This window comes from Camelina sativa, chromosome 1 (genome assembly GCF_030686135.1).
Source record: "Camelina sativa cultivar CO46 ecotype springtype chromosome 1, ASM3068613v1".
NCBI classification, from domain to species: domain Eukaryota; kingdom Viridiplantae; phylum Streptophyta; class Magnoliopsida; order Brassicales; family Brassicaceae; genus Camelina; species Camelina sativa.
Window position 1 is genome coordinate 23,967,252 of NC_141880.1, and position 24,277 is coordinate 23,991,528.

Consider the following 24,277-nt stretch of genomic DNA (forward strand, 5'->3'; position numbering starts at 1 on the left):
CTATAAAGAGTGTTGTTTTAGATGATTCCATTTAGATGACAAAGTTTTAAACAACATCCGATTCAATAAGTAGACAAAAAACAAGCATCCTACATCTTAAACCATATACCAAAAAACCATCATCCTAAACATTCAATCCAAACAACATGATCCTAAAACTTTGAACCATCCTAATCATAAGCTATAAAACAACTAATCAGCAAGTGAAATCTGTGATGGTTGGCTTGATTGGCTTGGTTGACTTGCTTGACTTGGACCTTTCCCTTGTGCTTTCCTTGGCTTATAGCGATGGACCCCAAGATTAGGACAACTTCTTGTGTTATGTCCTACCGTGCTACAGTTAGCACAACGCAAAATAATTCCTGCTCTGCTAATTTTAATCTTCTTTGGTGGAGCGACATCTTCTACAACCTTTGCTTTCTTTTTCCTTTTCTTTGGAGATTCATTTTTGCCCTTGATTCGTTTTTGTATCTTTGTCCGCCTTTTAGTTGGCTCTCTAGGTGGTGGTTGAATCTCTGTTTCACCCGATTTTCTCCAGAAGTACATACCATTAACTCCCCTCATTGTCTCATTGTATTGAGCCACCCATCTTGATGTCAAATACCAGTCAGAGTTAACAAAATCCTCAGGCTTCAGATTCTTCCTCATCCCAATTACACGCAAGACATGACGGCAAGGAATTCCTGTCATACTCCACCTTCTACATGCACATGTTTTTGCATTCATATCAACCCTGAAACCATGATGAACATGTTCTGCCACCTCATAATGACCATTACCGCAGGGGATTACCTGACAATACTTCAAGTATCTCTGCTCTTCCTTAATAGTCTTGGCCACTTTCGGAGTATACTTCCCCTTGTGCTTTGCAGCCTTCTTTCTTCTCTTTTCATTTCGGACCAAGCATTGTCGCCTTATGGTCTCCAACATTGCTACCAATGGCATCTCTCTTGCTTTGTTGATAGTATTGTTGTAAGACTCTGAGAAGTTATTTGAGACATCTTCACACACTGATGTGTAGCCGAAGAAAGCACGGCTACAGTTCTCTGGATTCTTCGACATCACAGCATCATAAACACCTTGATCAAACTTCTTCAGTTCTTCAGTGGCTCTGTTGTAGTCTGCGTTATTGAAACTTTTGGCAACAGCCCAAAATAGGTGTTTAGGCAGCTCTTTACCCGGATATGCTCTCCTAAGGTTCCCATATATGTGGCGTGCACACATACGATGTTCGACTTTGGGCAACTCTTGTTCCACAGCAATAAGCAGGCCCTATCATAAAAATAGTAAGTGTCTCAAACTCATATTTTAAGTATAATGTAGATTAGGAGAGTAAGTGTCTCCAACTCACCTTCTGCCTGTCTGAGATGAGACTAAATCCTTCACCATCTCCAAGTTGCAAGTCTGTTTTAAGAAGTTGGATAAACCATAGCCAACTATCTGTATTCTCTACTGGCACAACAGCCCATGCAACAGGGAAGAACTGGTTGTTGGCATCTCGTCCTATAGCTGCCAAGAGTTGACCTTTGACATCGTTTTTCAAAAAACAACCATCTATCCCAAATATGGGTCGACATTGAGCAACAAATGTCTTCCGGAGTGCTGCCAAACAGACGTAGAACCTGTCGAACTTCTCAATACCTTCATCCGTTCTCATTGTTCCCACTTCAACAGTCGAGCCTGGGTTAGAACTGACAAAAAAATAAGCAAAGTAAGAGATGAGAATCGGTTTCAAAAAAGTAAATGCAAATCTACAAAGAAAAACTTACTCAAGTAGCTCTAGACGGTAGTCCTTTAGTCTAGCAAATTGCTCATCATGTTCAGCTTGAATCATTGCCAATGCTTTTGTCGTAGCTTTTCTACATTGATCTGGAGTGACCACCAAGTTGTAACGGTCCTCCATTACTGCTTGTATTGCCTTCGGCTTGAAAGTAGGATCATTCCTAATGTCATCCAATACTAACTTAGCAATGACCCCATCCTTCACTACCTTGCTATACTTGTTTGGCACACATGAATGGACGTCATTGCAGTACATGACTTGGAATGTGTTAAGTTCTTTTTGAAAAGAACAATAGAGTCTGAATTTGCAACCACCACCAAGAGAGCATATGACTTCCGATTTCTCAGATCTCCATCTTGAATACTTCACATTAGTTCCTTCCTTAAGCGCATACTCAACAACAGCTTCCTTGAACAAAGGTATGCTGTCAAATACCTGCCCCAATCTTATCTCTCCACTGCCTTTTTTGTACCTAAGGTGTTTTTCGGATCCACCATCCTCATCATCTGAATTCTGAGGAGTGACCTCAGAATCACAAGCCTCATCTTCCTCATGTTCATCATCATCATCTCCTCTACCGAAACAATCCTCCTCATCACTACCTCTAGCAGACCAAGCTCTATCGTTGCCTTCACCATCTCCACCATCATTGACTCCTTCTTGACCAACTCCATCATCATTGTGTTCTTCTTCACCAGCTCCATCATCATTGTGTTCTTCTTCACCAGCTCCATCATTACAAATCTCATCCTTCTGCACATAGAGTTCTATTGATCTTGTCCACAGCGCAGCTGAACACATTCTCTGGAAACTATCGGATCCATCATACAACAACTTCAACTCTGAGAACATCTCGTAGGGGTATTTAAACCATATCCTTTGCCCAATCATATACAACCCAATCGACTCCACCATGTTTGTAAATATTGTCTCTGCCTTGCATTCAAGACTACAAGTCTCGCCTCCAACATATGCAATCACAGCACCATTGGCGACTTCAAACTTTCCATTATAGAAGATTATGAAAATTGGATCTTCAGGTCTACAAAAACAAAACCAAATATTGTTCAAAACCGAGATTTTCTCTAACACACACACACAAATCATACACAACTTATACAAATACCCACTATTATAACACATTTTTGATGCAATTACACAATAGAATTCAACAAACTATCCAATGCTAATCAATCGATGAACTATGAGGAATTTCGTAAATGATTTTTTGAAAATTACCGGTTTCGATCTCCAGGTGCAACCTCCAAACCACCTTCATCCTCGGGAATCATTGCCTTCGGCTTCAGATCGACTCGAAATTGAAAACGCCCAAATTCTAGGGTTCCTCCGCCGCGAGAGAGAGTTTCGGGAGAGAAGAAGAATGATTTTGGATAGAAATAAAAAACGACGTCGTTTTGGACAAAATTTTTGATTCTTTGCTTTGCCAAAACGACGTCGTTTGGATCGTCGCGCACACGTGGAATCCACGTTATTTTGATTAAACGGAAGCTTAACAGAGTTAGTCGATAAACACGTTTTTGTATGTTATGGCACAACAATTATACTTGGGGTATTAATTTCAAAGTTAGAGTACGAAATTCAAATATTTATCAACATAATGTATGTTTACGCCAGATCAATAGTCAAATGTATAAATTCAACACAAGACTATTGTGCAGGTATGAAAAAGCCATTTTTCCAGAGACAAAACAAAGCAACATCTTTCACTAAAAATCCCCTGCATCAATAGTATCTTAATTCCGTCTCTAATGGCTGAAGAGAAGATCGTGAAGAAGACTCCGGCGGAGAAGAAGCCACAAAAACCAAAAACCGCCACTCATCCTCCATACTTTCAGGTGAGTCATTTCTTTTGACTTCTATTACTATATCTATTTCGTTTGAGTTCTATCTGTTAAACTTAATTAAGGTTTTTGTTTTGATTATGGTTTTGATGAAAGATGATAAAAGAAGCTTTGATGGCTCTTAAAGAGAAGAACGGATCAAGCCCTTACGTTATAGCTAAGAAGATAGAGGAGAAACACAAGCCTTCACTTCCAGAGAATTTTCGTAAAACACTTTCTCTACAGCTTAAAAACTCTGTCGCTAAAGGTAAGCTCGTGAAGATCAGAGCCTCTTACAAGCTCGTAGAGACCACCAAGATGACAACAAGGCAGCAGGACAAGGAGAAGAAGGATTTGAAGAAAGAGGAAAGAGAGAAGAAGAAGACGAGTAGGACTAGGTCTTCTTCGACAAGGTCCAAGAAAACTATGTCTGTGAACAAACAAGAAAAGAAGAGAAAAGCGAAGAAGGTGAGACAGCCTAAGTCCATCAAATCTTCAGCTGGTAAGAAGAAGGTCATGAAAGCTTCCGCTGCTTGATCAGTTGATCACTTAGAAGAAGAAGAAGAAACTCCGTGAATTTGAAGAATAATGTTTTGTCTTTTTTTTTTGTTTTCTTTTGTCTCTGTAAAAATGGCCGACTCTGTTTCTGGTTCGGTGTAGTCTCTTTTGGGTTTTGAGGTGTGAAAGACTAAAGAGTCTTCTGATGTAAAACTAGTACTACTACTATGTAATATACTCGCAAATAGTTTTGGTTGGATTGAGAGCTAAGTTTCTTTCTTGCTTGTTCCATTCATAATTACATATAAATATTTAAGGTTACAATGATGTATACATAATTGTTGTGCCTCTATTACTTCGTATAAGCTGTGATGCTAAAATAAACTAGTTTCTATAATCATAGAGTGGGTTCTTGTCAATCCATGTGGGAGGAATAAATAAGTGATTATATTGTTGGGATCTCGTCTCATTATTTATGTCTTATTATAAGAAGCAAGACCGTTGAATTTGAATTTGTTCTTGTTGCACGAGTAAATATCGAATTCTTTTCTCCCAAAAGACAAGTAAAATACATTCCCCTAAAACTTGTAATCTTTCATAACTAAGGTTATAGAAATCGAAATTTGATTTTATATCAATCGTTTGTTAATTTATATGGTTCGATTGAGAGTAAGATCTACAAAATCTATATGGTTTTCAAAATCTATATCAATCCTTTGTTAATTTATATGGTTTTCTTATAAACGAAATGAAAAAAGTTTCTCCTTCTAACTAACTAACATATTTTATCAGTTGGAAGTTGGAACATAAAATATACAGTAGAACATCTATAAATTAATACTCGGTAAATTAATAATCTCTATAAATTAATAAATTTTTCTGGTCCCAAGTTGGGACTAGTGTAATTTTGTACATAATTCGATAATATAATAAAACATTAAATTTTTTGAAAATCTTTTGTAAATATATGGTCCCATCAATAATATAAATTAATAATTATATAGAATTATCCAAATATATGTATATATGACACATTAATTTTTATTAAAGTTCATTTTTGATATTTTTACGGTATAAAAATCTTTGAGTGCTATTGTCAAAACATGATAATTGTTATTTTCATTGTAATTAGTTTTATAAAAATATTAGTTATAACTATTAAATCTTATTTTAAATATTTTTTTACCAAATTAGGAAAATCTCTCTATAAATTAATAATTATTAATTTATCGAGAAATTAAAACCTCGATAAATTAATAGATTTTCTTGGTCCCAATAGTATTAATTTATAGAAATTTTACTGTAATTCCATATTTTTCATCTTGGTCATCAGTTGGAACCAAAAAAGGCTAAGCTAAATATTCAATTTTCACCCAAAACAAAATAAAGTAAAAAAATAATTTCTTATTACTGGAGATATTAGATAGATTCTACCATTTCTTTTGTTCACAAAATTAATTTACCCGATTTTTCTTACACAATCTGTTTTCTTTGACTTTTGAATACGTAAACTTTTCACCCGGTACATTTATTAAAATATTTCTATCAGTTTAAAAAATTACCTGGTAGTGTTCTATTATTTATTTTATTTTGATAGATTCCTTTGATTTCTGTCATTCGAAGTCAAAGCTGCTTTTTTCTTTTCTTTTTTCTTTCACGTTAAAAATGCATGTGTGATCCTATTTATATTGATAAATACATTTAACATTGACATTGTAGTGAGAGAGCTCATGTCACATCGACCTATGATCAATCGAGTAATGTAGTTAGAATAGAAGACATGATCATCCTTCGATGTATGTTATCACGAATTATATATATATATATATATATATATATATATATATATATATTTTGTCGAGAAACGAATTATATATATTTTATATACCTTTAATATAAAAAATTATAACAATTAAGTCTTATTTTTTTTATTTTATTTTTTTTGATAAAGAGTAATTGAGTTTTCTTTGGTTCTTTCATCTTTGTACCAAAATTATTCCAATTCACTACATCGTACTGCATATAAAAATATACATATTTATAGATTTTTTTTTTGGGGACAAATCATATTTATAGATTTTGAGACGAAATATTATGATTTTAACGTGAAATATTCATCTGTTTTTGGTCGTCGACATATTCACCTTTAAGATTATAGTCGGTCGTACTCGTACGTATTACTTTTGTTATTTTTGTTGGAATCTCATCATTGATTAATCCTTTGCAAGGAATCAAGTGTAAAAATCAGAAGATGGAGAAAAGAAGAAGAGGAAGAAGCGTAAGAAGAAGAAGAAGAGATGTAGAAGTGTTGTGTCGTGGAGGAAGAAGAAGAAATAAGTAAAAGGCTTTGGGCCAGAAGTTAATGAAGGCCCATATATATATGTTAACGGGTTAGTTGTTGTATTTTGTGTTGGTGAAATGAAACAATTAAGATAAGCTATCTAGGTTAAGATAAGATGTAGCATAAATATATTTTTTGTGTGTGTAAGAACACTTTAAGGAAGTAAGAAGTAAAAAGGTTAAAAGTGGCTGCTTCTAGATCTATTTCCAACATGGTATCAGAGCTACATGGTCTTGGTGGCCTTGAAGCTTGAAGATCTGCACAAAGAAATCAAAGGCACAAGCTGGTTTATTAGAACACAGCAGAAAGGAAGAAAAGAGAAAGAAAAGAAAAGGTAACATCAAAAATCAGTTTTTAAGTAGAAATGCAGAACTCACTAGTGGTTCCAGTGTGTGATGGGAATAACTATAGCTTATGGGTTATTAAGATGAAGGCAATCCTTAAGTCTAAGGGGTTGTGGAAGATAGTAACTGAGGGAATTCCAGAATCACCTAAGCTAGCTACACCTGTACAAGATGAGAGAAAGAAATTAGGGGAGTGGGAGGAACTTGAAATGAAAGACCAAACAGCCTTGCAACTACTGTTCAGTGCTGTTACTGAAGAAATTTTCAGCACTTACCTGTCGGTGACTGAAACGTCAAGAGAAGCATGGGAAGTGTTGAAGCTGAGGTTTCAAGGAGACTCAAAAGGTTCCATGATAATGCTGCAGAGACTAAGGGCCAACTTTTACAACCTGAAACAAGATGAGAGAGTGACAATTGTAGATTTCACTAAGAAAGTAGTGGAGCTGGGAAATGAAATGAGAACTCATGGAGAAGTGTTACCTGAGAGCATGATTGTCTCCAAGATATTGTGCTCCTTGCAAGAGTGGTTTGACTCATATGTGGGTGTTATAGAGCAGACAAAAGACCTTTCAACTATAACAGTGGCTGAGGTAGTCAATGCCTTGCAAGGACAAGAGAAGAGATTAGATGACAGAAATGGTGGAAATGCAGAAGGTGCATTTGCAGCAAGGTTTCAGAAATTCAAAAATGTTCAAAATGTGCAGGACACGTTCAGGTCAGAATCATCTCAGTCAAAGTGGTGTAGCATATGCAGGAAAAACAATCACAGTGAGGAAGAATGTTACTACAACAAAAACAAGATAACAAACGCACAACAAAACATGCAATTCAGACCTAGAGGAAGTTGCTTTGTGTGTGGAAAGGTGGGACACTATGCTAGAGACTGCAGACTCAAACACAATCAAACCCAGATGCAAGCTCAAGCAGAACAACAAAGTCAAGCAACAATGAACAGACAAGACCAAGATCAAGACAACCAAGAAGAAGGGTTGTTTACAGCAACTCATGACCAAATCACAAATAATGCAAATATCTGGTTGATTGACAGCGGAGCGACATGTCACATGGCTAGAGAAGAAAGTTGGTTCTCACAGTTGAACAAAAGCACTAGGAAACGGGTGAGTTTATGTAGTGGTGATGCTATGCAAGCCAAAGGAAAGGGTACGGTCACAGTGATGACTGAAACGGGAAAAAGGGCTATAAGGGATGTCCTCTTTGTGCCTAGCTTGGCACACAACTATCTAAGTGTTCCTCAACTAACGAACAATGGCTATAGGATTATGTTCAATGGATCAGGATGCACAATCACTAATCAAGAAGGGAAGAAGCTATTTGAAGCACCCATGAAAGATGGATGCTATTCAATTGAGTTTCAAAAGTTGAATAATGAAAAACAGCAAGGAGAGACATCACAAAAGAAGATAGAGACTAGACCTGGGGGTCATGGTGGAGTCTATGAAAAGGTTGAATCTGAGCGCTTACAGGAAAACGAAGAACAATTGTCTTAGTGTGTGGTTGAAGAAGTAACAGGTTCCACAATGGACCAGGACATTCAAGTAGGAGAATCAAGCAATATGCAACAATGCTACAATTACAATGAGTGGGTTCAGAGGATGACATACCAAGCGGTTGAACATCCAATGAAAGAGAATGATGGTGAAGTTGGTTGTATAGAGCCTGCGACCACTAGACAAAGAGAGAAGGTTGAAGAAACCAAGGCGATAAGTCAGAATGTGGAGAACCACAAACGATTGCTGGAAGCTGAAAAAGAACTAGCAGACAACAGCTTAGCTGAGAACCAAGGAAAGAATAACTCACCGAGTATGGCTGAGCTGCTAGACCAATACGCTGCTCACGTGAATACAAAGAAAACAAATGTAAGGTTGCACACTGCCATTGGAGAGGTTCGAGATGTTGAGAAAGCAGAGTTGAGAAAATCCTTACTGAAAAATGACCGAATTGAGGAAGAGCAACTGAAGGTTTATTCAGAACAAGGAAAAGCAGTAGAGATTGATAAGAGAGAGTTTCAAGTTGGTGACTCTGGAAAAGACCCATCTCACATGAAACTCCAAAAGGCTAAGACTCAAATCCCACTCCAGCTCAAACAATGTATGAGTGAAAAGCAGAGAGAATCAAGGATTAAACCTGAAGTGTATGGACCAGAGATCATCACATCTGATGAGGGAGATGGAGATTGTGTGAAGGTTGCTGCAGACAGGTACCTGCAGGAGAAAGAGTTGAATTATTTCAAGAGAGAGAAGAAGAAACTAAAGAATCTGGAGAAGAATCGGATTCAAAGGGAAAATAAGAAAGAAAACAAGAGGAAGACTCCAGGTATGAAAGATAAGGGAAAGAGGGAGCGAAAAAAGAAGAGCTCACATGAGATGGAGATTGATGATTCGGTTTGCTATGAGACCAATATGCAGAAGAAGGAGACTCGGATTGCAGAACCACATGACAAGCACAAGGGACCTGTCATGATGAGAAACAAATCAGAAACTGGGTTAAACTCAATCATGGTTGATAAGGTAAAGAATGAAATAATGAGGGAGAAAGGAAAATTACTTGTGAGTTTTGTAGATCTCGACAAGGGGATTCATTCAAAGGACAAGAAGAAGATCGATGCCCAGAATCACTCAGAGGAGTACATGCAGTACAAGAGAACGGTTCAGACCTCAGCAAAAATTGACGAGAGCCATGGAGGGGTTAAGTCAATAAGCTGATCCGGCAAAATAGTGAATGAGATCAAATCTGAGAGGATCAAGATGATGAGGGAGCAGGAGAACTTACCAGTGAGTTACGCTGATGTTGTTAAAGGTATAAGTTCAGGTACTAAGGACATCAACCGAGTTGGACAAGAAGTGGTAGAGATCAAACCCATAAATGTGAATCTGAGAATTTTGGGGATTAATCATAAGATGAGAGAGGGAGTGTTGGAATCTCATCATTGATTAATCCTTTGCAAGGAATCAAGTGTAAGAATCAGAAGATGGAGAAAAGAAGAAGAGGAAGAAGCGTAAGAAGAAGAAGAAGAGATGTAGAAGTGTTGTGTCGTGGAGGAAGAAGAAGAAATAAGTAAAAGGCTTTGGACCAGAAGTTAATGAAGGCCCATATATATATGTTAACGGGTTAGTTGTTGTATTTTGTGTTGGTGAAATGAAACAATTAAGATAAGCTATCTAGGTTAAGATAAGATGTAGCATAAATATGTTTTTTGTGTGTGTAAGAACACTTTAAGGAAGTAAGAAGTAAAAAGGTTAAAAGTGGCTGCTTCTAGATCTATTTCCAACATGGTATCAGAGCTACATGGTCTTGGTGGCCTTGAAGCTTGAAGATCTGCACAAAGAAATCAAAGGCACAAGCTGGTTCATTAGAACACAGCAGAAAGGAAGAAAAGAGAAAGAAAAGAAAAGGTAACATCAAAAATCAGTTTTTAAGTAGAAATGCAGAACTCACTAGTGGTTCCAGTGTGTGATGGGAATAACTATAGCTTATGGGTCATTAAGATGAAGGCAATCCTTAAGTCTAAGGGGTTGTGGAAGATAGTAACTGAGGGAATTCCAGAATCACCTAAGCTAGCTACACCTGTACAAGATGAGAGAAAGAAATTAGGGGAGTGGGACGAACTTGAAATGAAAGACCAAACAGCCTTGCAACTACTGTTCAGTGCTGTTACTGAAGAAATTTTCAGCACTTACCTGTCGGTGACTGAAACGTCAAGAGAAGCATGGGAAGTGTTGAAGCTGAGGTTTCAAGGAGACTCAAAAGGTTCCATGATAATGCTGCAGAGACTAAGGGCCAACTTTTACAACCTGAAACAAGATGAGAGAGTGACAATTGTAGATTTCACTAAGAAAGTAGTGGAGCTGGGAAATGAAATGAGAACTCATGGAGAAGTGTTACCTGAGAGCATGATTGTCTCCAAGATATTGTGCTCCTTGCAAGAGAGGTTTGACTCATATGTGGGTGTTATAGAGCAGACAAAAGACCTTTCAACTATAACAGTGGCTGAGGTAGTCAATGCCTTACAAGGACAAGAGAAGAGATTAGATGACAGAAATGGTGGAAATGCAGAAGGTGCATTTGCAGCAAGGTTTCAGAAATTCAAAAATGTTCAAAATGTGCAGGACACGTTCAGGTCAGAATCATCTCAGTCAAAGTGGTGTAGCATATGCAGGAAAAACAATCACAGTGAGGAAGAATGCTACTACAACAAAAACAAGATAACAAACGCACAACAAAACATGCAATTCAGACCTAGAGGAAGTTGCTTTGTGTGTGGAAAGGTGGGACACTATGCTAGAGACTGCAGACTCAAACACAATCAAACCCAGATGCAAGCTCAAGCAGAACAACAAAGTCAAGCAACAATGAACAGACAAGACCAAGATCAAGACAACCAAGAAGAAGGGTTGTTTACAGCAACTCATGACCAAATCACAAATAATGCAAATATCTGGTTGATTGACAGCGGAGCGACATGTCACATGGCTAGAGAAGAAAGTTGGTTCTCACAGTTGAACAAAAGCACTAGGAAACGGGTGAGTTTATGTAGTGGTGATGCTATGCAAGCCAAAGGAAAGGGTACGGTCACAGTGATGACTGAAACGGGAAAAAGGGCTATAAGGGATGTCCTCTTTGTGCCTAGCTTGGCACACAACTATCTAAGTGTTCCTCAACTAACGAACAATGGCTATGGGATTATGTTCAATGGATCAGGATGCACAATGACTAATCAAGAAGGGAAGAAGCTATTTGAAGCACCCATGAAAGATGGATGCTATTCAATTGAGTTTCAAAAGTTGAATAATGAAAAACAGCAAGGAGAGACATCACAAAAGAAGATAGAGACTAGACCTGGGGGTCATGGTGGAGTCTATGAAAAGGTTGAATCTGAGCGCCTACAGGAAAACGAAGAACAATTGTCTCAGTGTGTGGTTGAAGAAGTAACATGTTCCACAATGGACCAGGACATTCAAGTAGGAGAATCAAGCAATATGCAACAATGCTACAATTACAATGAGTGGGTTCAGAGGATGACATACCAAGCGGTTGAACATCCAATGAAAGAGAATGATGGTGAAGTTGGTTGTATAGAGCCTGCGACCACTAGACAAAGAGAGAAGGTTGAAGAAACCAAGGCGATAAGTCAGAACGTGGAGAAACACAAACGATTGCTGGAAGCTGAAAAAGAACTAGCAGACAACAGCTTAGCTGAGAACCAAGGAAAGAATAACTCACCGAGTATGGCTGAGCTGCTAGACCAATACGCTGCTCACGTGAATACAAAGAAAACAAATGTAAGGTTGCACACTGCCATTGGAGAGGTTCGAGATGTTGAGAAAGCAGAGTTGAGAAAATCCTTACTGAAAAATGACCGAATTGAGGAAGAGCAACTGAAGGTTTATTCAGAACAAGGAAAAGCAGTAGAGATTGATAAGAGAGAGTTTCAAGTTGGTGACTCTGGAAAAGACCCATCTCACATGAAACTCCAAAAGGCTAAGACTCAAATCCCACTCCAGCTCAAACAATGTATGAGTGAAAAGCAGAGAGAATCAAGGATTAAACCTGAAGTGTATGGACCAGAGATCATCACATCTGATGAGGGAGATGGAGATTGTGTGAAGGTTGCTGCAGACAGGTACCTGCAGGAGAAAGAGTTGAATTATTTCAAGAGAGAGAAGAAGAAACTAAAGAATCTGGAGAAGAATCGGATTCAAAGGGAAAATAAGAAAGAAAACAAGAGGAAGACTCCAGGTATGAAAGATAAGGGAAAGAGGGAGCGAAAAAAGAAGAGCTCACATGAGATGGAGATTGATGATTCGGTTTGCTATGAGACCAATATGCAGAAGAAGGAGACTCGGATTGCAGAACCACATGACAAGCACAAGGGACCTGTCATGATGAGAAACAAATCAGAAACTGGGTTAAACTCAATCATGGTTGATAAGGTAAAGAATGAAATAATGAGGGAGAAAGGAAAATTACTTGTGAGTTTTGTAGATCTCGACAAGGGGATTCATTCAAAGGACAAGAAGAAGATCGATGCCCAGAATCACTCAGAGGAGTACATGCAGTACAAGAGAACGGTTCAGACCTCAGCAAAAATTGACGAGAGCCATGGAGGGGTTAAGTCAATAAGCTGATCCGGCAAAATAGTGAATGAGATCAAATCTGAGAGGATCAAGATGATGAGGGAGCAGGAGAACTTACCAGTGAGTTACGCTGATGTTGTTAAAGGTATAAGTTCAGGTACTAAGGACATCAACCGAGTTGGACAAGAAGTGGTAGAGATCAAACCCATAAATGTGAATCTGAGAATTTTGGGGATTAATCATAAGATGAGAGAGGGAGTGTTGGAATCTCATCATTGATTAATCCTTTGCAAGGAATCAAGTGTAAGAATCAGAAGATGGAGAAAAGAAGAAGAGGAAGAAGCGTAAGAAGAAGAAGCAGAGATGTAGAAGTGTTGTGTCGTGGAGGAAGAAGAAGAAATAAGTAAAAGGCTTTGGGCCAGAAGTTAATGAAGGCCCATATATATATGTTAACGGGTTAGTTGTTGTATTTTGTGTTGGTGAAATGAAACAATTAAGATAAGCTATCTAGGTTAAGATAAGATGTAGCATAAATATGTTTTTTGTGTGTGTAAGAACACTTTAAGGAAGTAAGAAGTAAAAAGGTTAAAAGTAGCTCCTTCTAGATCTATTTCCAACAATTTTTACTATGGATTTGTGGTAATGCAAAAGACAGAAAAGTAAAGTTTAGTAGCTTAAAACAAAAAAAAAAAAAAAAAAAGCTTAGTAGTTTACCATTAACTATATAGGAAAAAAAAAACTATAAAGAAGAATATATAAAAAGCTTACCCTAGAACCCTAGAGACCAGAACGCATTAGTATATTGGTAGATTTTTTTTTTTAAGACTCTTGGACTTGGTAGACCAGTTTCGCAAGTGTCGTTTTTTGTACTATTGGTAAAAAAAGATCCATTGTTATTAACCAATTTTTATTTTCGATACCCTCTTTATATAGCAAACAAAAATTCTTAAAAATATCAGTTAATATAGGTTTTTATAAAACATTATCCTGCTAGAAATCATTGCAACTTTTTAATAAAGCTTTAGTAATGAGATCGTTTCTGTCCACTACATTTTGTTTTTGTAGTATAAAAAGTTTTGTCAACCAATTTAATTTTTTGTTTTCTTTTCTCTCTCTCTTTAGAAGAATAGAAGAAGATCTCGAAATGAAAAATTAAAGATAAGATATATGGTTAGGTAGCTAAGATGAAGAAGAACGAAAGCAAGAAACTACGACCACGACATGTATAAACACCACAAAAAGGAAAAAAAAAAGTAGTTCAATTTCATTTTCGCTTTGGTCCACTAATTTTATTATATAGTAATAAAAAAAAAAGAATAAATATCTAAAAAGAGTAAAATAAATTAACATAAAAGTCCGTGTTAGCTTAAGACACGAAGCCTACGCTACAGCACTAACTCTATTAATTAATTAAAATAATATTATGAGAAAAAAAAAGACGCGCGTGGTTCCCATTACCCTCAACTTTGTCCACGTGGCATCGGCGTTTTTACAAATGTTTTTTTTTTTTTTCCATTCACAACTCTCTCTCTCTATCTCTAGAAAGTCAAAAAAAGGAGACAGACAACCAAACACTGCCTTGTCACATCTTTCTCTTTCTCTTTTTTTTTTTTTTTTTTTCTTTCTGGAGTGTTGTGTTGTGTTTGGGCGAGAGAGAGAGAGAAAGTGAAAGAGAAAGCGAGTAAGTCCATATTATTTTTATCACATGTGCCCACTGTGACTTCTCTCCCTACACGCCACCATCTCCACCACCACCTCCCTCCTCCGTTCTTCGATTCCCCAATTCTCTCATACGACCCCTAGGGTTTCTTCCTTTTTTTTTTTTATACAACTCTTTTTTAATTCGAAGATTACTTTCACCACCACCGTACCCCGATCTTTTTTATAGAACTCAGATCTTTTCCGATTTGTGAATTTTTTGGAGGTGGAGAAGTGTTCTTTGGCTGTCACGAAGAGCCGATGCCGGAAATCGATCTTATGAGAGTCGATCATTGTGTTTCCGATCTGAATTTGGATGCTAAACCTCCTGGTTTCTTCGATTCTGGTGGTGGTGGTGGTGGCGGCTCTGTAGATTTGGATGTGAAGCTAGACGACGACGAAGATGAAGAAGAAGATTCGGATTGTTTGAAGAAGCAGAAGAGCGTTGGTCGTTCGACTAGACGTGGTCGTCCCCCGAGGACTTTGGGTTGTAAAGCTTCTTCGTCTCCTGTTTCGCGGAAGAGGAGAGAAGATGAAGATGTTTGTTTTGTTTGCTTCGACGGTGGTAGTCTTGTTCTCTGCGATCGTAGGTGAGTGTGTTTTTGAGCTTTTGGGAGAAGTTACTACTACTACTACTCTTCAGCTCAATTGAGTAGATTCGTGCTTCTAAAAATAGAAATTTTGCTGTTTCTGATGTAATTTGAGGGTTTCTTAATTTGTCCAGGGGATGTCCAAAAGCTTATCATCCAGCTTGTGTTAAGCGTACTGAAGCATTCTTCAGATCAAGAGCTAAATGGAATTGTGGTAAGTTTTTTGGTTAACATTCATGTTCTTGGAAATGGTTCAGAGTGTTTGAACTCTTTTTGGAGAATTAATAAAGGATGATGATGTTTTTATTTTCAGGTTGGCATATATGTACTGCTTGTCAAAAGGATTCTTTCTACATGTGTTATACTTGTCCGTATTCAGTTTGTAAGAGGTGCGTTAGAAGCTCAGAGTATGTAGTTGTACGGGAAAACAAAGGATTCTGTGGTATCTGCATGAAGACTATATTGCTTATTGAGAATGCAGCTGATCCTACCAAAGAGAAGGTACTACTATTCTAGATTCTATATCCACATTTTGTTGCTTTCCCTTTTACTCATCAGCACTAGATTAATGTTTCTTTGTGGAACTTGATTGAGGTCTTTTCTTGTTTTGAAATGAGCTTCTTTTTTTCTTCAAGCTAATTGTATTACTTGTTGTTATAGGTTCAGGTCGATTTTGATGATCAAGGCAGCTGGGAGTATCTTTTTAAGATTTACTGGGTTTCTCTTAAAGAAAAGCTATCGTTAACGTTAGATGATCTTACCAAAGCAAGAAATCCATGGAAATCTTCTTCTTCCACTGTTTCTAAGAGAAGAACTACTAGTCGGGTTCATGAAAAGGGAAATGGGAATTCTCCTGAGGTTATGAAAGTAAGTCGCGCTAAAGTAAGGAAGATGGAAACTGCTTCTGTGATTAAGTTGGGTCCTTCTTTGGATAACAGACTCCCACCATTGACTAGTGCCACTGCGTGGGCAACAGATGAGCTCCTGGACTTTGTGCGGTATATGAAAAACGGTGATGCTTCAGTCTTATCAAAGTATGATGTCCAAACTCTCGTGCTAGAGCATGTGAGACGGATTAATCTGCAAACCTCTCCTCAGATTTCTGAAATAACGTGTGACGCTAAGCTTATGAAATTGTTTGGCAAGGAGCGAGTGGATCATTTTGAAATGTTGAAGCTTCTTGATTCTCACTTCCTCCATCAAGAGAGATCTCCAGTTACAGATACCTCAGCCGGAGCAGTCACTGAAACTATGTCCTTCCAGGTCGATGCTAGTAGAAGCTGTGATAGGTTGAATACGTCTGAACAGTATCAAGATAGGTTGAATGGATCTGTACATCATCAAGAAGGAGAGTCACAGCAATTGAACGTGCACATTAGTCAGGTTAGACCTTCCAGTTCTAATAGCAGAAACCATGCCGTTGTAAAACCTGAAACATGCGCCACTGTGTCCAATAAGCCAATTGATGGCTTGGATACGAATATGGTATGGTTATATGGAGATCCAGATGGGAAGATTCACGGACCATTTTCCTTACTTAACCTGCGACAATGGAATTCAAGCGGGCATTTCCCACCTGAGCTGAGAATATGGAGGTTAGGTGAACAGCAAAACAGCTCCATACTTCTGACCGACGCACTAAATGGGCAGTTCCATAAAATAGGATTACTACAGAATCATTCTGTCCCCAAGCAGGAAGTGAAAACTACTATAGCTAACGATCAACACAGGTCTGTGGCTGTTCCTAAACTAGAGAGTAGAATGCTGGACTTCAGCCCCAACTCAGTGTGTACTGACCAGAGTGTCATTTCTAGCAGTAACAGTGTCATCACAAGGAGCTCGGATGTGAGTAACAAAAGCGGAAACAACTTTAGCCTCAACGTGCCATTGGACTTTTCTCTATCTAATGAAAGGGATAACGTTGGTTCTGCCTCTCTCTGGAACAAAAGAAAAGTTGAAAGTCCTCTGCTTGTACAAAGCCCTATAAGCTGTTCACTTTCGCTCTCTACATTACCGGGAAACTCAAACTGCTCTATGCCAGCACATGAAAGATGGAGTGCTGGTCAACCAGATCCAGATGGAAACAACGCAGCAATGCATGCTTGCAATCAAAACGGTAGTCTAAGCGGCTCAGGTGAGAAACAACAAGTCACGGCTACGGTCCAGTCATGTGGACAGAACTGGAATGCTGCAACTCCAAGCAGTGCTTCAAATGTGTGGGATTCTAACTCGGGTTTGGCGTCTTTCCCAGACAATCAAGAAATAGACTTTTTAGATCTCTTTAGTCCAAGTTTCAAATTCAACTTCGCATCTACTTCCACGGATTGGCAACCGATTGTGGCTGGACCAGACGAATGTGACGAATCAGTCTCGGATCTTTTGGCAGAAGTGGAAGCCATGGAGTCTCAAAAACGTCTTCCTTCTCCAACTTCAACGTTCCGTGGTCCAGAAGAATTATTAATCCGGCACTCAGTAAACGATAGCTTCAGCCCGGCTGAAGGACATAGCCCAGCACTAGATGTAAGCAAAGGTGACTCCATGAGCTCCTCCACAAACGATCTGCAAATGCATTCACGATCTAACAGCGCCGTGCATTTTTAGCTCGATGGGCTCGGTTTCACATAGAGAGAAATCATCATAATCACGGGCACAGGCTACCATAGATCATCTCCAGTGTCCTAGAGTCGTCGTCTGATCGATGGTGGACTATACCCTCTTTTTTTTCTCTTTTTTTGCAGGATTATTACAGAACATAAATAAATGGCAAAATCATCATCATCATCAGCAAGAATGAAACAAAAAAGAGAGTGGTGCATATGACGAAGATATATATGATACAAAATGTGTTTCTTCTCGGTATTTTTGGCTGCACCCACCACCATTGTTTTTTTTTCTCTCAGTATTTAGGTGTTGTAAACGTTGTCCTGTGTTAAGATTTGCACAGAGACATACCCAACTTGTGTATTTTTACATTGTTTGTACTTTAGGAAGAAGAAGTATAAAAATGGTTGTCCATGGGGATGTACGTAATCAAAAACATTGTAGGGGTCATGAGCTTATATTATTCCATATATATGACAATGATAGTGCAACGTTTCATTCTTATATATTTGAATGTTTTCAAATCTTTTATGTCTTGACAAAGTGACAAGTGTAGGCTCGAGTTTTTTCTACTTTGTTGTTTTTTGGAATAATGAGACGAACTCAATTGATCGTATTTGGATTTGTAAAATTTTTGTTGTTTCTTCGATTTCGTTTGTTGTTGATCTAATGGTGGAAGCTACGTCGAAAATGACGCCGTCGCAGAGATACGCGGCGAGCGCATTGTTTGCGATCGCGCTCAACCAAGCGCAGATCAGCCAGACTAAGCCACTCGGAATCCCTGCCACCACAGACCACGACGGAGACGACGGAGAGCCAATCAGCAGCGACGGTGATATTCCTATCTCCGATGACGCGGATCTCTGGGTCCACGAAGTTTCCGGCCTCCTCCGACCCGTTTTCAGGTATGATCACAATGAAATTAGAAATGTTCATATGCGTCTGTGTGTGATGTATACAGTATTGAGCTGTATCTGTTAATTTGGTTTCAGATGTCTTCAGATTGATACATCAGCTTGGCATGGCCTTGAGGAGATAGCTGCTTCTTCTCAGTCTAAGGATCACATCGGTGCGGTATGACTAATCTAATTTCCCTTCCTTTCATGGAACATGTGTTGATGAGCTTCTTTTGATTGGATGCTACAATTTGGTTTATCGTAGTTCATCAAGTTACTCTCAGAGGATGTGAGTGATGATGATGATTCTAGCGAAATGGTGGAGAAAGAGACCGCTTTAGCTAAAGCTGCTGAAGCTATGGATCAAAACATTCGAAGCAGCTCTGTATCTGTGGAAGCTAAGATGGAGAAACATGTTGAATTCGAAAACGAATGCCGTGAGAAGTATTTTGTTCCCGAGGCACAGTCTGACGCTGAGGTTAAGGAAACAGATAGTCATGGAGAGGATGGAAAGAGAGATGCAGGTCACAGTCCGGGGTTTGTTGAACAAGAGAAGAAACCTGTTGAGGAAGTAGCATTGCTTAGCCATGAGAGGAAGATTAATGTTCTTTACGAGCTTCTTTCTGCTTGCTTGGCAGATAAATATGAGGAGAATGAGACATGTACAAGAACTAGGAAAGGCTATGATGCGCGTCATCATGTTGCTCTGCGGTTACTTGCCACTTGGTTTGACTTTCAGTGGATTAAAATGGTTTGATTGCTTCACTTTTTTTTCAAATCATGCTACCATACATAGTAACCTCATTGCTTTATGATAGCTATCTTGTTGGGGATTTAGGTACTAAAGATGTTGGTTATGGGAACTTATTTGCGCATTTCCATTGTGCTGAGAAACTATTTTTGTATTTTCTAGGAAGCAGTTGAGACAATGTCTGCATGCTCTGCCATGGCATTACAACAGTCAAGTGGAAATAAGGAAGAAGAGTCTCTGTCACCAAATAGTGAATGGGCTAAATGGAAGCGTGGAGGCACTGTTGGAGCGGCTGCTTTAACAGGGGGGACTTTGATGGCCATCACTGGTGGTATGATGTATTCTAACTGTTAGAGTCCCTTCCCACGTTTTGGAAATTAAGACTTTGGATTTGGAAAATGCTTATTCTTCACCTTTTATTATTACTTATTATATGAAATAGGATTGGCTGCTCCAGCAATAGCTGCAGGGTTCGGTGCATTGGCACCAACACTAGGCACGATCATTCCGGTAATTGGAGCCAGTGGGTTTGCTGCAGCTGCTGAGGCTGCCGGAACTGTTGCTGGTTCTGTTGCTGTCGCAGCATCTTTTGGAGGTAAATAGACCTCAATTTTAGCTTCGTTTAAGTAAAAACATGGATGGAAATGATGATAATTGTATAGTTTTTATGTGTGTTTATGAATAGCTGCTGGAGCTGGGCTCACAGGGACTAAGATGGCTAGGAGAACTGGGGACATTGAGGAGTTTGAATTTAAAGCTATTGGAGAAAATCATAATCAAGGAGTTAGTTTTAATTTCCTGCTGCTGCTAGTTTTGCATTGGGAAAAATTTGACTATTGTCTGTGCTTCATATTAAAAGCTCTTTGCTCTGCATTAATCCAATTTTGAGGATGACGTCCTTCTTCTTCTTTTTTTGTTTTTTTGGTGTAATAGCGGTTAGCAGTGGAGATCTTAGTGGCTGGCTTTGTGTTAAAGGAAGAAGACTTTGTAAAACCATGGGAAGGGTTAACCAGCAACTTGGAAAGGTATTAACACGAGTTGTTCTCGTGTGCAATTTTTTTTGTGACTATGATTCGTAAAATTCATATGTTTTGCTATAATTGCTTCTTAGGTATACGGTGCAATGGGAATCCAAGAATATTATAGCAGTGAGCACTGCAATTCAGGATTGGCTTACTTCAAGTAATATCATATAGTTTTTATCCATTTACGCTTAACCATGTAAATTTATCTTTTTGTTGTTGCATTAAGAATAGATAGTAACATCGACATGAAATTGTTGCAGGAGTTGCTATGGAGTTGATGAGACAAGGTGCCATGCACACTGTACTAAACTCGCTTTTAGCAGCTATGGTATGGCCGGCAACAATCCTTGTAGCTGCTGATTTCATAGATAGTAAATGGAGTATTGCTATTGACAGGTAAAAAAGAAAATCTGTAATGATACTGAAATACCAAATGTGATGAAACCATTATTGCTACTTAAAGTTTATGGCTATTATTTTTCTTTCAGGTCAGACAAAGTAGGAAAACTTCTGGCTGAAGCGCTTCGAAAAGGGTTGCAAGGAAATAGGTATAGTTATTGGATAAATTCCATCAGATCTTTATGATAGGAAGTTATACAATTAGAATTTTACATCAGCATGTTGATTTTTGCACTTCGGAAAACTTGTGAGGAATTTAGACCTGTGACTCTCGTTGGTTTTTCGCTTGGTGCACGTGTCGTCTTTAAGTGCCTCCAGACTCTGGCCGAGACTGAAAAGAATGGTATATTCTCCCACTCATATTTATCTTTCTTTAGAATTGACAATTGATTCTCGTCTTAACACATTTTTCACGGTAGCTGAAATTGTGGAAAGACTTGTTCTTCTTGGAGCACCAATTTCAATCAAGAACGAGAACTGGCGGGACGTAAGAAAGGTAATAAACTTTCTTTATGAGTGTTCCCTTACATTATGAACAATTGATGTCACAGTCTAGGCAACAAATAAGTCTTTTGGTTGGTTATCAGATGGTGGCTGGAAGATTCATTAATGTTTACGCCACAAATGATTGGACTCTCGGAGTTGCCTTCCGTGCAAGGTACTGTATGTTGAATTGTTTTTCAATTCCCAGTTTTAAACTGCAAAAATGAAAACCTGTTTCTCTTCTTAATCTCTGCAGTCTGTTGTCCCAAGGATTAGCTGGAATCCAACCAGTCTGTATCCCAGGGATCGAGGATGTAAGTATCTCATTTTCTCTCCTTGTGTTATATATTTTATGTTCATGTCAAGTGATGTGAAGGAAATAATCAGACTAATCATCATCATATTCATCATTACCTATCGAATAACTCCCAACATTGCAGGTTGATGTAACAGATATGGTAGAAGGTCACTCATCTTACCTATGGAAAACTCAACAAATCTTGGAAAGACTCGAACTCGACAACTCTTACCCCGTCTTCCGAAACTCTCTCTAACTAGACACGACATTTATTATTAGGACCATATCCCGTTTTCCAGATTCAGTGTCAAGCAAAACTAAACAGCATCTCCCATTTTTCAATATATTTTTTTTATTGTGATTGACTTACTTTCAGTAATTATTTGAGGTAGACACAACCAGAAAAAGAAGATAAAAACAAGATTTAACATAAAAACAAAACTGATGCACATTGAAAAGTTAGTTGAAAAGGCAAGTGAGGCGCCTGTTAGGCACCGCAATGAGGCGTGTGGCTCTGGGAGCGGTGAGACCCATGACGTCGCTCATGTCAAGCTCACCCGGTGTCATCCCATCGGGCAACTGCCACGTGAAACTGTGAATGATGTTAGCCACAGCGACCTCCCTGGACACAGTTTCATGTCAAGCTCACCCGGTGTCATCCCATCGGGCAACTCCCTGGACACGATCTCCGACCTGACCCGAACGGTATAAACTCAAAGTTAGTCCCCATGAAATCAGGCATACCCGGTTCCATAAACCTCGAAGGCTTAAACGCTTCAGGTTCAACCCATAGTTTCAGGTCACGCGCGATGGCGAATGCGTTGATAATCAATCGCGAGCCTTTGGGCACAGAGAAGCCTTGGAGCTTCGTGTCCTCAATGGCCTCGTGGAGGATGAGTGGGATCGGTGGGTGGAGCCTCATGGTTTCTTTGAGTGTGCATTTGAGGAAAGTTAGTTTCTCGAGGTGCATCTCATCCACGCGCTGGTCAAGACCCACGACTTCCGCAAGTTCTTGGTGGAGCCGTTTGAGTTCGTTTCGGTAACGTAAGAGCTCCGTCAAGGCCCACTCTATCCCCGACGCCATCGTCTCCGTTCCTCCAAACATAACATCCTTCGAGTACAAATAAATGTTTAAATATATAGGACTAATGTGTTTTAATTCTTGAATTTAACCATGCTAAGATATTATATATTTATATGTATGCGTGCATATTTTGTATAATTCAGATTACCTTTAAATGATAATTAAGAGTTGACAAAACAAAACAAAAAAGAATGATTAGTATGAAATATGTAAATGAAAATAAATTATAACGTGTTGCGATTACCATGACGAGCGCTTTGATATTATCACGTGTAAGTTTTACGGAGCTCTTGTTACGATTAGTTGATGAATCCTTGCTCACTAAATTTTCTTCTTTGCTGTAAAACGCAAGTAGATCATCCACCATATCGGTATCTTGATCATCGTTTACAGTCTCCCTCTTCTTCATATGCGCATCGATAACTTCATCAATGAACCCGTCGAGATCGTTACGGGCCTTCACGAGCCTCTTGTTTATCCCATGCAGATCGAACCAGCCTAGGAACGGTATGAAGTCTGCGACGTTGAATGCTCCAAATAGCTTTGAGAACTCTTGCAAGATCCTTATGAACTCGTATTGTTCCGTCTCGCATGCGGCACCAAACGCGGCTCGGTACGTTATGTTTCTTGTCAACGTAAAAATGAGCTCTCCAACGTTGACGGGTTTACCGACGTTGCTAGACAAAGACCGGACCATATTATTTACTTCGTCGCGGACGGAGGCCCATGACTCAGCTCGTCTACGGCTAAACACCTTCATGACGCATACTTTCCTCATTTGTCTCCAAAAAGGTCCGTAAGGAGCAAAAGCCATGTCAGCTAAGTCGTAAGTTAAGTAATTTATGGCTATTGTCACAGGCCGATTTGAGAAGCTGATGTCTTGGACTTGAAGAACTTGTCGGGCCAGGTCAGGTGATGTGATGGCAAACACGTGACGAAATCCCATTCTTAGGTGGAACAAGCCCCCGTATGTTTCGGCCAGCTTGGCTAGACCATGGTGTGAAAGTTGGTCCATCATGAGCATGTTTCCAATTATGGGAAGACCTTTCGGACCGGGAGGGTAGAGCGGTTTACACCATCGCGGGATGAGGTAAACTAGGACGAGAAGAGAGACGGTGAGAAGAGCCATCGTTGTGGGATATAGTACTTGTGTTTGTGATAATAAGGACTCCATTGTTAGTTTTTTTCACTTAATTTTTGAGGTGATGTGATATTATAGGCTAAGGCTAGTTTTTATAGTGATAAACTGGGGCCTTATCTATCGATTGTTGTTTTTATATATGACATTTACAAAAATAAATAAATAAACTTCGAAGAGTGGACTTTTCTTAATAAAATAACGACTTGACTTTTACAAAATGAAGAACTTTTTCGTTGGATATGTACAATAATGTTGCACTAGATTATGTATATAGATTATTGGTCCATCGTTAGACATAATAATTTTTATCAAATACGATGACCTTACGAGTGAAAACATTTTAATTTTTACTTCTGAGTTTCGGTTATTTACTTGTATACCGTTTTGGAGAAACGCACAATATTGAAAA

The 24,277-nt window shown here is 38.7% G+C and overlaps 6 protein-coding genes and 1 pseudogene across 13 annotated transcripts; 3 read left to right on the forward strand and 4 right to left on the reverse strand.

The window, feature by feature from the left end:
- On the reverse strand, positions 1–4,403 carry LOC109128282 (uncharacterized). Its single transcript, XM_019234293.2, has 3 exons — positions 1,770–4,403; positions 1,352–1,691; positions 1–1,272 (listed from the first exon to the last, which is right to left on the reverse strand). Exons 1-3 carry the CDS (start codon positions 2,924–2,926, stop codon positions 193–195), a joined length of 2,577 nt encoding a protein of 858 aa, XP_019089838.2. The 5' UTR covers positions 2,927–4,403; the 3' UTR covers positions 1–192.
- LOC104699512 (histone H1-like) lies at positions 3,470–4,381 on the forward strand. Its single transcript, XM_010414817.3, has 2 exons — positions 3,470–3,639; positions 3,742–4,381. The coding sequence occupies exons 1-2, from the start codon at positions 3,553–3,555 to the stop codon at positions 4,159–4,161; spliced, it is 507 nt and encodes a 168-aa protein (XP_010413119.1). The 5' UTR covers positions 3,470–3,552; the 3' UTR covers positions 4,162–4,381.
- A 2,146-nt stretch (positions 4,404–6,549) lies between the features above and the next one.
- Positions 6,550–9,844, reverse strand: LOC147950265 (uncharacterized). Of its 4 annotated transcripts, none has more exons than XM_087461176.1 (10): positions 9,598–9,844; positions 9,373–9,526; positions 9,187–9,279; positions 8,953–9,029; positions 8,626–8,780; positions 8,430–8,493; positions 7,288–7,408; positions 7,083–7,196; positions 6,841–6,969; positions 6,550–6,720 (listed from the first exon to the last, which is right to left on the reverse strand). In XM_087461176.1, exons 2-7 carry the CDS (start codon positions 9,405–9,407, stop codon positions 7,377–7,379), a joined length of 456 nt encoding a protein of 151 aa, XP_087317302.1. In that variant the 5' UTR covers positions 9,408–9,526; positions 9,598–9,844; the 3' UTR covers positions 6,550–6,720; positions 6,841–6,969; positions 7,083–7,196; positions 7,288–7,376. The 4 variants fall into 4 exon arrangements, with proteins under 4 accessions (XP_087317302.1, XP_087317307.1, XP_087317304.1 ...); XM_087461181.1 differs by having other exon boundaries at positions 8,626–8,655; positions 8,752–8,780; positions 9,373–9,839; XM_087461178.1 differs by having other exon boundaries at positions 8,626–8,750; positions 9,373–9,843.
- A 126-nt stretch (positions 9,845–9,970) lies between these two features.
- On the reverse strand, positions 9,971–13,268 carry LOC109131029 (uncharacterized). 5 transcript variants are annotated; one of them, XM_087461162.1, is made up of 11 exons: positions 13,021–13,268; positions 12,796–12,949; positions 12,610–12,702; positions 12,376–12,452; positions 12,049–12,203; positions 11,853–11,916; positions 11,665–11,708; positions 10,711–10,831; positions 10,506–10,619; positions 10,264–10,392; positions 9,971–10,143 (listed from the first exon to the last, which is right to left on the reverse strand). In XM_087461162.1, exons 2-10 carry the CDS (start codon positions 12,828–12,830, stop codon positions 10,292–10,294), a joined length of 804 nt encoding a protein of 267 aa, XP_087317288.1. In that variant the 5' UTR covers positions 12,831–12,949; positions 13,021–13,268; the 3' UTR covers positions 9,971–10,143; positions 10,264–10,291. The 5 variants fall into 5 exon arrangements, 3 of the variants coding, with proteins under 3 accessions (XP_087317288.1, XP_087317295.1, XP_087317291.1); XM_087461169.1 differs by having other exon boundaries at positions 12,049–12,078; positions 12,175–12,203; positions 12,796–13,268; XM_087461165.1 differs by having other exon boundaries at positions 12,049–12,173; positions 12,796–13,268.
- A 1,148-nt stretch (positions 13,269–14,416) lies between these two features.
- On the forward strand, positions 14,417–18,297 carry LOC104700134 (zinc finger CCCH domain-containing protein 44). Its single transcript, XM_010415606.3, has 4 exons — positions 14,417–15,190; positions 15,325–15,404; positions 15,504–15,691; positions 15,851–18,297. The coding sequence occupies exons 1-4, from the start codon at positions 14,862–14,864 to the stop codon at positions 17,789–17,791; spliced, it is 2,538 nt and encodes an 845-aa protein (XP_010413908.1). The 5' UTR covers positions 14,417–14,861; the 3' UTR covers positions 17,792–18,297.
- Positions 18,295–22,004, forward strand: LOC104700145 (transmembrane and coiled-coil domain-containing protein STS1-like). The gene is made up of 15 exons (XM_010415615.3): positions 18,295–18,696; positions 18,784–18,865; positions 18,953–19,438; positions 19,601–19,769; positions 19,881–20,033; positions 20,124–20,221; positions 20,372–20,463; positions 20,550–20,620; positions 20,724–20,859; positions 20,952–21,011; positions 21,123–21,205; positions 21,282–21,358; positions 21,450–21,520; positions 21,602–21,659; positions 21,786–22,004. The coding sequence occupies exons 1-15, from the start codon at positions 18,305–18,307 to the stop codon at positions 21,897–21,899; spliced, it is 2,142 nt and encodes a 713-aa protein (XP_010413917.3). The 5' UTR covers positions 18,295–18,304; the 3' UTR covers positions 21,900–22,004.
- Positions 22,005–22,102: 98 nt separating this feature from the next.
- On the reverse strand, positions 22,103–23,901 carry LOC104710294 (cytochrome P450 84A1-like; annotated as a pseudogene).
- Between the last annotated feature and the right edge of the window lie 376 nt (positions 23,902–24,277).